The following is a 12,325-nucleotide window of genomic DNA, read 5'->3' as shown; positions in this document are numbered from 1 at the left end:
AAGCTTGCTGGGTGACGCTGGGCAAGTCACCTGCAGAGGAGAAGGAAACTGGATGGAATTCTATGGAAATATCTGGCTGGATCCAATCCAGAGGAAGTCTTCTGACTTGTAGTTGTCTGTATTGTTACTGAACCCAGTCTTCTGATATAAAAGGATGCCGGGTGTCAAATTGTGACTTGCTAAGTGGTGTTGCCTTGTGTAAAAAGTAAGTGAACATGAGACACTTTCCCTTTTTTTTCAGAATGAAGAAGCCAATAAGACAGCAGAGGTAAGAAAAGACCAAATCAAAAGGACATAAGAGAAGCTATGTTGGATCAGACCAACGGCCCATCCAGTCCAACACTCTGTGTCACAAAGTGGCCAAATCCGAGATGCCATCAAGTAGTCCACCTGTGCCCCCAAGGATACAGAGGATCACTGTCCCAGACATAGTGTCCTATTTATGGACTTCTGTTCCATAGGTTTATCCAGTCAATATATCTTGAAAAGCTATACATATATATTAATTTAGTTGAGTAAGCTTAAAGTGCATGAACCTAAGCAGATATGGATGTGATTACTGCTGGGATGGGAGATCTCCTGGGAATTCCATATAAGATGCTTTGAGAATTGGGGGGGGGCAAGATACAGATGTGGACGTGTTGGTGCTTGCTAATCAAGACGTGTATCAGAACACAGTAATTTTCGGCACTGCCTCAACTCTCAAACATGACTCTGCATTCCTTTGTTCCAGAATGGCAGTGATGACTCAACTGATCAAACTGGAAAAATAAAGATGGTATGTAGGTGTTTCTAGCCTGGGTAGCCAGTTAAACCAACCTTTTGTAGTGTGGTCCAGCCAGAACAGATTGTGTTATTCAAGCACATGTTGGTTGTGTTTTGTAAATCAAGGCAATGTAGCTTCTGGCTGTGTTGTTGCTTAGGCTTAAGTGTGATCTCTTAACACCGACTCCAATTTTTGTCTCCGGAAGGGTGTTGATCAGATGGATCTATTTGGAGACATGTCAACTCCCCCCGACCTGAACATCCCCACAGTGAGTAATAACTTAGCTTGCACTTGGTGGAATCTAGAAGTCGGTACAGTCCTTCAGCTTCAAGAACTGGGAAATGATGTGAATGATGACCAATTGGCTACCCATCATGGTGGCCTACTGCCTCTGCTGGCTAGAATAGCCCTTCTTGTCGTGCTTTCAGCCATGCAAAAGACATGATAACATGAACAGGTGCTACATGAAACTCCTCCTCGGAAGAAAATAGGGTGGTAAAATCCGAGGCCTTGAGCCAACAAGGCAATAGCATCACAATATGGTCCCATTATAGTTCAAAGGGTTCTTCTAGAACAACCAAAGAAGCAAACACTCGCCAGCATGTCACCTGCCATGTAGGACCAGGGGAAATATTTCAGTGCTAGTATTCAGAAGACTGTGCTGTGGTTGCAACACTGAGTGTACTGAGTAGTGTTGACAATCCTGCAAGAGGCATGGGAAGTTCTGGGCCAGCCTTCTCCGTAGGTGGTGCCAGCAGCAGAGAAACAATAGTTCAGCGGGAGGCAATGTTTAATTGGTACCCCACTTGTCCCTGGTCAGCTCAGGGCTGCTGACAGCAAATGCAAAACCAAATCATTTTGATATTAAAGGCTCTGTGATGGTGGGGAGGGGAGGAGCGTGACACAAATACTATCCAGGGGAGAACAAACAGAATAGCAGAGACCTGTAATCTATCTGGTATCCCCATGTAGCAATGCGTAAAATAATCAGGTGGAGCAATAAAATGTTGTATCTCTAAACCCAATGTGATTTTGGGGAAGCTTCCTTCCTTGGTTTCTTATTCACGGAGAATCCCTTTTAGGCTCCATGCAACAAATTGCCTTCATCCCCTGCTTGTAAATTCAACCATCTTCCAGCTTGCTATACTTGGATCGGATGCTGAACTAAACTTTTGGTCCCAGTCCATTGAGGCTGCCTCTGCTCAACGTCACAATCCGAAGCAGCTTCCAAATTGCTTTCCCTTTTGTGTCCTGTCTTGCGGCATTCCAAAGTTGATTCTGTCTATGTGGCCTAGGAACACTTCCGAGATAAAACTAGTTACGACAGCTGGCAAACCTTGTTCGTAGCTCGTTGGGTGTGTTTGATTTTTTTTTTGAAGACTAGAAGTTCATAGTGAATCTGCTTATGCTTTTTTGACAACTGACCAATGAGCACACAACTGCTTGCACATGTCTAAACTCCTTGGCTAATTCATCCACTAATCCATCTTCTTTCCCAAATGTAATAGGAGGAGGACAAAGAGGTCCTGTTAGTGGATTTAAATGCTGAAGTTGAGGCCCCTCCCACTTCGGTCAAAGAGGATGATCTTTTCTTGAATGACATCACGCCTTCCCTGTCACAGCCAAAACCACCGCCACCTTTCTTGCCTGAAACCGCTTTCTCTGCAAACCTCAGCTTCTTTCCTACTCCCAACCCCGACCCTTTCCGCGACGATCCTTTCACGCCACCCGACCAATTGGCACGCCTCCCTCTTGATTCTTTAAAACCTCCCAATCAGAAGATGGCGAGCGTGGCTGCCAGCAGTGGTGTGAATGGTGACGTAGACTACTTTGGGAAACAGTTCGACCGGATCTCCAACCGAACGGGCAAGCAGGATTTGCCGGCCGGCCCGTGGGGGCTGGAGAGTATGCCAGGTCAGCTGGCCACGAGGACTCCCAACGGGGTGCCGGAGAGAGAACAGAACGGCTTCGGTGCCACCACCCCTCCCAACGCATTCACAGAGAGCCCTTCCAAAGGACTACCCCTGCAAAATGGATTGCGGCTAGACTCCGACAGCGGCCTCCAGTTGACGGCGTCTCATGACTCGATCACCATTAGCCCACCTCCGCAAAGTACCAAGCCAGGAAGAGGAAGGAGGACTGTTAAGGTGAACATTGGGGCTTGTACACAAACTGGTGACGTGCATGTGTTCTACCTGGGCTGGGTGAAGAAGTCGTCTTCTTCCTCCAACAGACGGGCATCCTTTTCTGGCAGGCAGACTTGCCTTCAGTCTTGAGTGGTCACCCGCCACTACAAACCTTACATGTGTGGCTTAGTTGTATGTCTGCATCTGTATCTCTTTCTAAACGTACCTTTCTCTCTTCTCTAATGCTGACATGGCTTTTGTAACTCTGGTAAGTATAACAAAAGCTCTTATTGCTTGTACCAAGAATAGGCTATGCTTCAGGGCAATCAAGTCCTAGAGTGGAAGAGAAAGCTTGAGCACTTTCAACTGAGAAGGGAAGGTAGTAAAGGTAGTGGTAGCGTAGCATACTGCCGAGCATGAGCTACAGACCCGGTAGGGAATTTTGCAAACTCAGTTGGCCTTTCCTCAATCTCTAGAGTAATAGGAAATATCCCTTTGTCGGAATGAGCTTGCCCCTTATCCTAAAGCACTAGCAAAACTGTGGGCTAGGGATTCAGTTTCATTGGTAGCCTGCTCAAGGTCTAGGCTTTGATACAATCCTGAGAAGTCATCTGGCATATCCACTGTCTGCTCTTCCACTTGACCAGATGTCGAAGCAAGAGAAAACCAGCAGATCTCTAGCTGTGAAACCAAAACTTAGGCCCAAAATGCTAAAGAAGCATGTTCAGAGAAGGTGTGATGTGACAGCTCCTTGATCATGGGCCTCCAAGCAGGCAGTGTATATAAGGCCCCTAAATAACATAAGCTCCCTAAATAACATTTGTTATGGAAAACTCTCGATTATTGTGGTAATCTAGAAAATGACCTTTCCCTTTCAGAGTGCAGCTAATGACTTGTTTGGATCAGACATTTTTGCTCCTGCCCTTCCCACATCAAGCACCTTCACAGCTACCGCAGTCCAGCCGGCCCCTGTGCAAACCAGCCCTCTGGATCTCTTCAAATCTAGCGCTCCTGCAGTGGTGCCTATGCCTGGACTAGGTTAGTAAGAACTGTGGGGAAGTGGTTCTGTAGAGAGATCCTCTCCGTACAGGTGTGTCAAAGAATACAAATATCACGGCTGCAGGCCTAGCAAGGAAGAGTGGTGGCCGTCACTGACCCATGTCAGGGGCCATCTCCAAGGCATTAAACCTTCATCAGAATGAGCATGTGGAATGTCCAGAAACTGCTCCAACATAACAAGTATGGCTTTTTCCTCCTTAGGTGGCTTGCCTACAGTGACTTCCCCAACACCAGCATGGGGGCCTTCACCTACTGTCTTCAGCCAGCCCAGTTCAGTATTTCCTGGATCCGTTTTGGGTGCTCAGCCAGCCGGCTTTCCTCAGCCTCTTGGATTTGGTGCTACTCCACAAGTTCCTGGTTGGAATCCGTCGGCATCCCTGGGAGTCCCAACCCAGCCTCCCGCGCCTGATCTCTGGGGTCAGCCAACACGTGTTTCTCCTCCAAATGCTTGGGCACAGCCGTCCTCCACAGGAAACCCATTCCAGGCCAGCATGTTCCCGTCGACACTAGTTACCCAGCCCCCAACATTGCTGTCTTCCATGTCCTCAACCAGTCCTCCTCCTCCCCTGTTGCCTCCCAGAACTGCACCTATGAAAGAGCCGGCCAAGAAGGAAAGTGATGCCTTCACCGCTCTGGACCCTCTTGGAGACAAGGAGATAAAGGATGTAAGAGAGATGTTCAAAGACTTCCAGCTGACGAAGCCACCTGCTGTGCCTGCCCGGAAGGCAGAGCAGCCACAAGGTCTGTTTGGTGCCTCTGGAGCCTTTGCCAGTTACTTCACTAACCAAGTAGGGGTTCCTCAAGACGTGGCTGACCATGATGACTATGAAGCTAGTCAGCTGTCTGCTAAAATCAGTGGTAAAGCTGCCTCTCTTGTTTTCGATGTTCTCTAGTGGAAGGTCTTCTGACCTTTCCTTCTTCTCCTACCCCCTTCCTAGTAGCTAGAGGTGTGCTTGATGGGCTGTCTTCGTATGTGGTGTCTTGCTGAGAGTGCTTTCATTAATCTAGTGCAAATTAGTTTCAGTTGTAGCCATTTTGGTCCGCAATAGAAGAGCTAAATTAGGGTCCAGTAAGAATTTCAAGACCAACAAGATCTTCAGAGCGTAAGTTCTTAGGAGTCAACGCTTCGTTCATCAGGGAACCAGACATCTGATGAAGAGAGCTAAAACTTATATTCCAGAAATGCAGTTGGGTTCCATAAGGTCCTCATCTAGTACACATTAGTTTCCAGTTAATAATCAAACAGATTCAGTACCCTGCACTTCTGCCCTTATAGACTGGATTGTTGGCTCTTGTTGCATGAGCTCCTTTATAAAAAAAAAAAACCCAAAACTTCCTAAGGAGTTCTGCTTTCCAGCATTAAAATTGACTGCTTAACATCTTTTTCAAGAGGTGTCAGGCTGTGCCTTCTGTGATGAAATGCTAGAAGGTTTGCAGTGAGTAGAAGCACTGTACCGAAAACATCTTAAAGATGCCATTGCACTCTGATTCTGAAGTAAATGATGGTTCATGGTCTCATTCTTCCTGTAACAAGAGCTGTAGGTCAAGCCTTTTCCGTGTGCTTGTCTTTAGCAAATGGGTGCAGGGAACTGGTGCAGTCAGCCCAGTCATGCCATGGATAGGGCATGATTGACCTAAGACATCTGTACCCTTCGCATTTTGGATATATTCAGCCCCCAGATACAACACATGGATTTGCAGTACATGGATTTTTAATACCCATGTAAAGCAGCATGCGGGTTAATGAGGGTTAGCTACAGGTCTGACCTAGACCGTTTATGCACTGGAGGTTTCATGCCGGGCTGCAGGCTGGAGTTTTAGTCATGGCAGGTTGCCCCACCTCTTCCTGCACCAACATGGGGGAGAGTTTGGCCTGGTGCACCTCAACTGCCCCCGATTTGTGCTCCTGGATGCGAGCTGGGGCAGTGAAGTTCCCAGTGCATAAACGGTTCTAATGGTGCCATCCTATGCAGAGTTTCTCCCTTTGCGTCCCTTAACCTCCGTTTCAAGTGTCAAAGGTTTGTTGCTCTATTGCATGAAAGTGACTTAAAGCTACAAGTATTTTTTTTCCCTCACCTCAGCGCCACCAAAGCCTGCTCCCAGACAAACCACTGCACCCCTTAAAAATCCTGCTGAGGACCTATTTGAAAACCCTTTTAAGACGGACCCCTTTGGTGCTCCCTCACTAAATTCTGTAAGTATGGCAGCTGGCTGGCATAGTCAAGTGGTGTGTCAGTGTATCAGCAACTAGCTAGGAACTCCAGGGCTAGGTAATAGTAGGATGCTTAGGGCTGATCCTGCATTGAGCAGGGGGTTGGACTAGATGGCCTGTATGGCCCCTTCCAACTCTATGATTCTATAGTAAGGTTTTCATTTCTACAGAATGTAGGCACGAGATCAGAGACCCTTAATTTGCTGTATTTGACCATGAGGCACAGGATTTAATGAATCAAAGAAGGGACCTAGTCCCACCCCTGTCTTATAGGGCAGGGGTAGTCAACCTGTGGTCCTCCAGATGTCCATGGACTACAATTCCCATGAGCCCCTGCCAGCAAATGCTGGCAGGGGCTCATGGGAATTGTAGTCCATGGACATCTGGAGGACCACAGGTTGACTACTCCTGTCTTATAGGGACCATCCTGGAATGATCACATGTAGGGTCTTCAAAATCCACTGCTTCCTCATTTCTGTGCCACCCAGACTGAAGTATACAGAAAGAAGGCCCTGCCCATATGCATTTCCCTGAACATCTTTAGAATTTCTGCACATCCTTTAAAGGACAGAGGTAGCTGTGAGTAAGCATACTAGATGGTAGCAAATCCGTACATGGAACAGATTGCTTATTCTATATAGATGTTTATCTGGTATTCCATACAGTTATGCATCTAGTAAGAAGCAGCAGAATTTGTATGTGGTGCATAATAGTTACTGTAGGCAAGTGTAGTTTAAGCATCACAAAATCATTTTGGTTAATAACCCACTTCTGGTCTCTTTGCTACCCAAAGGGATAACCAGCTATGATGACCTAGCTCCGGTCCCTCACTCAAATGCAGAATTTTCCTCCCTTTTTCACCCCCTCCTTTCTGATCCTTTATGAATTTCCTTCTTACCTGAAGGTATGGGGTTGTCACAGCCTGTCTCTTTATTGTCTTTTGATGCTGGCTCAGCCCAGGGACTTGAAGGAAGAGGCAGGATCACTCTCTTAAATTAAACTTTGGAAAATGGCACACAAGGTTTTAGAACATTCAAAAATAAATATTTTAGTCCACATAGAGAAATCCAGGAGAAATAAAGGGTAAAATGTCTGAGGTAAACCAATAATAAACCTTGTGGTAACTTAATATAATCACAAACCCCAGTTTATATGTTTCCATCATATGTGAGTTCTTAAGCTTTTCACAAAGTCTTAGAATCTTAGAGCTTGAGATGCTTTGGTTTCACTGTTTCCTAAACACTCCCATTCACTTTCTCAAGTTTAACTGATTCTTCAGGTTTCAGAAGGCAGGGATATCCTACCAAGTACCTAAATTCTTTAAACGCAACAGGGATCTCTACACTCTTTAAAGTTTTTTCCCTTTTGAATGGAATCTCTTCTCTTACTAGATCTATCACTTTTCCTGGCCCAAATCAGGGTCTTCACTGATCCACCCACTTCTCCTTGCCAACCTTTCCAGTCCTCAGTCAGTATGAAACTGTTCTCAGTCAGAGCCAAATTCTACTCAGTTGGAGTCTCCAACAGACAGGGCTAAATTCAAACTGAGTTATTTTAATCGAACTCCTTTGAGCATCTTGCCACTCAGGGCTCTCTGACTTTGTGAGGCATTAACCCTTCACAGTCCATTGCATGTTTATACAGCCCCTATGAACTTTTACAGCATAGTCCACCTCACCAGATCTGAGCAATAATATCTAGAGTAATTTTCTTCAGAGGAGGAGGGAAGGCTGTATAAACTTAACAATGCCATGGTAGCCATCTATATTCTAGTACAAAGTTTGAGTTGCTATTACTTTAGTATTAATCTCCAGGGATGGCGTTGGTTCAGATTATGTAAATGAAACACATTTTAACTTGCAAGTTGGTAAGATACTTCTATGAAGATCAATGTATTCAAATACGAAAATCCCGTTTAAATCGTTGAAGGAGTTTTTTTGGTCAATTTCTTCTAGGCTGCAGTTCAATCTTCTGCTTTATTTGGGGATCCTTTTGGAAATCCGTTTGTATAGACTTGGTAAGTTTTTTAATGTTTTTTTTTCTTTGTAGCAGTAGCCACAGCCTGATTCTTGCTATTCATACCTGTCTCTGTCTAAAGGCTTAACCCAGGGATAGTCAAACTGCGGCCCTCCAGATGTCCATGGACTACAATTCCCATGAGCCCCTGCCAGCATTCGCTGGCAGGGGCTCATGGGAATTGTAGTCTATGGAAATCTGGAGGGCCGCAGTTTGACTACCTCTGGCTTAACCCATGGTCAACTTCTTAAAGCCTTAATTCTTCTTCTGTTCAATGTGGTTTATATGCTGAAGGTTCCAAAGACTCCTATTGGTGGAATCTCCCCTCCTTCAGGGCCAATTGCTGCTCTTGCTCAGGATTCCACACACCCTTCCTCCCTTGAAGCCTGCTGTGAAGGGAGCCTCTGACAGCCCCTGACTGAGGGGAGAGATGGTTTTCCAAGAGCAATGCAGGGGGAGTCTGAGTGTCCTTTCCTTTTGAGGGGGGAAAGCTTTTGCCTTCTGCCCAATGGTTTGCTGTCAGGGAGGCCACAGAAAAGCCCCTTCACACTTAAAATACTGGTGTGGCCAGCCTTGCAGCCTTGTGGCCACCCCCCCCCCACTCCTACCACCCACCACTGGCCTGCTACAATGCTGAGCATAGTATTGTCTTTTTTGGAGGATTTGGTAACTCCTCCCACACCCTTTTTGAAAAGTATGGCATTTTCCAGGAAATCTGGAGGCCTCTACCAAGTATGTAGGAAAAGTCTTTTCTTTCTGCATAGCCCCAGTGTACAGATTTAAATATCTACTGATGCGGCCATGTTGCAAATTTGACAATGTTGCAGTAGTCAATAAAAATACACACCGGTGAAATTAGATCTTTGGATGTGCTTTATTTTTGCAGTATGTTATTTAGAAACAAAGCAAGTCAGAGCATACTCAGCTCAATGTTGATATTTTTAAGATCCGTGGAAATTTTGAGTCCTCTCATCTCACTCCTCCTCCAAGGAAATTCAGGATAGTTTACTCTCCACTCCTCCTTATGAGGTATGTTAGGCTGAGGGAAAAGCTTACTCAGGCCAAAGCTTACTCAGTGTACTTCATGTGGGCAGGAAACTTGAGTTTCCCAGATGTGCTTACCTGCAGCACCACAACTCTAGCTACACCTGCACTCTGAAGAAATGAGCAGTGATCCATAGAATCAGAGTTGGAAGGGACCTCCAGGGTCAACTAGTCCAACCCTCTGCACAATGCAGGAACTCGCATCTACCTGTCCACCCACAGTGATCCCAAGTTCATGCCCATGTGATTCCCCCCTCCAAAAATCTCCAGAATCCAGCATGTCCTGGAGGAAATTCACCTACCATCCCACAGTGGTGATCAGCAATTCCTTGGGTATGTAAGAAAAGGCCACAAGAGACAAACACTGACACATCCCTTCCTGTCCTCCCACTCACAACCTAAGTTTATAAAATCAGCATTTCTATGAGATGACTCTCTAGCCTCTGCTTGAAAACTTCCAAAGAAGGAGAAGTCACCACCTCCCGAGGAAGCCTTTTCCACTGAGGAACCGCTCTGTCTGGAACTTCTTCTGGAAATTTAGCCCAAAAATCTTTGGAATTTATTTCAACCCAATGGTTCTGGTCCCGACCGCTTAGGGCAACAGAAAACAACTCTGCTCCATCTTCAGTGGTCCCCAACCTTTTTTTCACTGGGTACTGGTCAACGCTTGACAATTTTACTGAGGCCCGGGGGAGGTAATCTTTTGCCGAGGGATGTCGATGACACCTGAGCCCCTGCTCCACCGGCGACCCTAACTTTCCCGCCGGCGACCCTAACTTCCCACTGCCCACTGGGGGGCGCTGCCAGCAGCAGCTGCGCAGTGCCATGCTGAGGGGGAGCCCCAGCCATGGCGGCCACTGGAGAGCACCATAGGTGAGCAGGGCAGCCCCTGAGGCAGCAGCCGGGGAGGAGGATGAGGAGCCACGACCCAGTACTGACTGATCCACGTCCCGGTCCCCGGACTGGGCTTTGGGGACCGCTGTTCTATATGACAGCCCTTCAAGTATTTGAAGATGGTTATCATATCACCTCTTAGTCATCTTCTCTCCAGGCTAAACAAACCAAGCTCCTCCAACCTTTCCTCATACGACTTGGTCTCCAAACCCCTCACCATCTTCCTAGCCCTCCTCTAGACACACTCCATTTTGTCTACATCTTTCTTCAACGTAACATCCTGAAAGTGCATATTCTTCCACAGGTCTCATTAGTCTAAGGTGCTACTAGACTTTTGCTCTTATCTGTACCTATCCTCCAGTGAGAGAACATACACATGAGCCTGCATGTTAAACCCTCTTATTTTTTTTTCCCCCCCACCAGAAGCAAGGATTACTGGATTTCATTGGCAAAAGATGTTATGGATAACTGGACCCTTCTGTTCTGGTCTTCACTTTTGTCTGCCTCATTGATCCACTTACGTATTATGAATCATTCCAAAAAGACTTTGGGTTACTGCTGCCTGAAGCGATGGAAGGAATTTGTTAGAGACCAACGTACATCTTGTGGGGAAGGACTTTGGCCCTTGTGGCTATAAGGTGAACTGGGGAAGGGGGGTTGTCCGCTAGTCCTTCACTCCTGTCTACAACTTAATGCTCTTCAACAGTGAGGTGAATGGGAAACTGGATACTTGTTGGATGAAGTCACATAGCCTTGCATTCACCTCCACCCACCCTCCACCCACAAGGGAAGGAAACCACACAGGGTTGCCTTGATTCTAATACTTCTAGCTTTAAGAACTGTCAGCACTCCAACCCACACCAATGAATGTCAAAGGTGAGAAAAGGGCAAATTGAAGAAATAGAGCATGTGGTGTGTTTGCATCCTACCTGGCCAGTTCAAAAAAGTGTATTTGGCTCTAATGTATCTAATCCCATGGGAACTGAGAGATACTCTCTGGCCCTGTTTTGTCCAAGCAGACAAAATTAGTCTTTCTTTAGTCAAATATCGACGCACAAGATCCTGCTTCTATAAGCAAACCAGTGATGAGGAAAGGATGGTGACAAGTGCTAATTTTGAAGGAATACCCTTTCTGTTGTACAACTGGAACAACTTTAGAACAACTTGGTTTGTCCAATGAAATTGACACTTTCCTGAGCAGGCCACATTTGTGGCTGGGATTATTCGCAGGGGGATGTAGTATTTCAGCAAGAAGTCTTTCACTATCAAAATGGACATCCAGATTCTGGAGAACTGACCCAACAGTTGTCGACTGTATCTCAGTGGTTGTTCTTGGCATTTTAGGAATATAAACTTGAAACAGTATCTGTTTAAATGAATGGAATCAGTGCAAACCTGGTGATCCTCTTACTAGAAAATACTGTCTGCACGGACCAGTTCGGAGTTGGTTAAGCTGTTTGTTTTTTTAAGTGTACATAACTCTCCTGCACTTTCCTGTAATACAAGAAAAAGCTATCCATTTATATGTGTCTTCTCTGACTGGAAATGTAGAAATTTATGGATCTTGTTACAGTGTAAAAAATAGTCATCAAATGTTCTGTCATTAAATATAACTTGACTTCACGATAGGATCTCCCTTGGATTGTCTTGTGGAAACTGGCACATTTTCTTTGTTTAGCCCACATTTCAGGGGTCATGGTGGCCTCAACCAACCAAGTAGTAGCAGAGATCATGGAGGCCTAAACTGACCAAACAGAAGCGATAAATCTAATAGCTACAACTTCTTTTATCTAAAGTGACTGTTCTGTTACTTGCCATGAAATAATAAAGCAAGGCAGAAATATGGGGTAAAATCACAATGGTAGCAGAATTAGCCAAGGCTTCAGTGAAGAATATTTACCAGGTACTTAGACTACCAAATGGGTACCAGCCAAGTGGCAAATGTTGAAGTCTAGGAGAACATCGGCCTAGGCCTTCCACAGTAGTACCTAAACATCCTTAGACACCCGCCTGGTACTCAGAGAATGCACAAAATAAAATAATAGCCGTACATGCCACCTAGTCCAACCCCCTGCTCAATGCAGGATCAGCCTAAAGCATCCAGGATAAGTCCAGCTGCTGCTTGAAGATTGTCAGTGAGGGGGAGCTCACCACCTCCCTAGGCTGCCTTCTAGGGAATATGCAACATCCAGGTTGGACGACTGCAGT

At 45.9% G+C, this 12,325-nt stretch overlaps 1 protein-coding gene across 5 annotated transcripts in view; it reads left to right on the top strand.

Annotated features, from left to right (window-relative positions):
* DAB2 (DAB adaptor protein 2) overlaps window positions 1–11,740 on the top strand; it is a 39,750-nt gene extending 28,010 nt beyond the window's left edge. For 2 of the 5 annotated variants that reach the window (XM_077347028.1, XM_077347027.1), the window contains exons 7-15: window positions 242–268; window positions 734–778; window positions 972–1,034; window positions 2,275–2,913; window positions 3,771–3,930; window positions 4,153–4,809; window positions 6,033–6,145; window positions 8,119–8,180; window positions 10,541–11,740. In XM_077347028.1, the coding sequence (XP_077203143.1) occupies window positions 242–268; window positions 734–778; window positions 972–1,034; window positions 2,275–2,913; window positions 3,771–3,930; window positions 4,153–4,809; window positions 6,033–6,145; window positions 8,119–8,175 (1,761 nt within the window). In that variant the 3' untranslated portion in view covers window positions 8,176–8,180; window positions 10,541–11,740. The remainder of the gene's footprint in view (window positions 1–241; window positions 269–733; window positions 779–971; window positions 1,035–2,274; window positions 2,914–3,770; window positions 3,931–4,152; window positions 4,810–6,032; window positions 6,146–8,118; window positions 8,181–10,540) is intronic. The other 3 variants (XM_077347030.1, XM_077347029.1, XM_077347031.1) reach the window with 3 other exon arrangements.
* The last annotated feature ends 585 nt before the right edge of the window (window positions 11,741–12,325 follow it).

This window comes from Paroedura picta, chromosome 7 (genome assembly GCF_049243985.1).
Source record: "Paroedura picta isolate Pp20150507F chromosome 7, Ppicta_v3.0, whole genome shotgun sequence".
In the NCBI taxonomy this organism is placed as follows: Eukaryota; Metazoa; Chordata; class Lepidosauria; order Squamata; family Gekkonidae; genus Paroedura; species Paroedura picta.
This window is presented reverse-complemented; position numbering and strand designations above follow the sequence as displayed.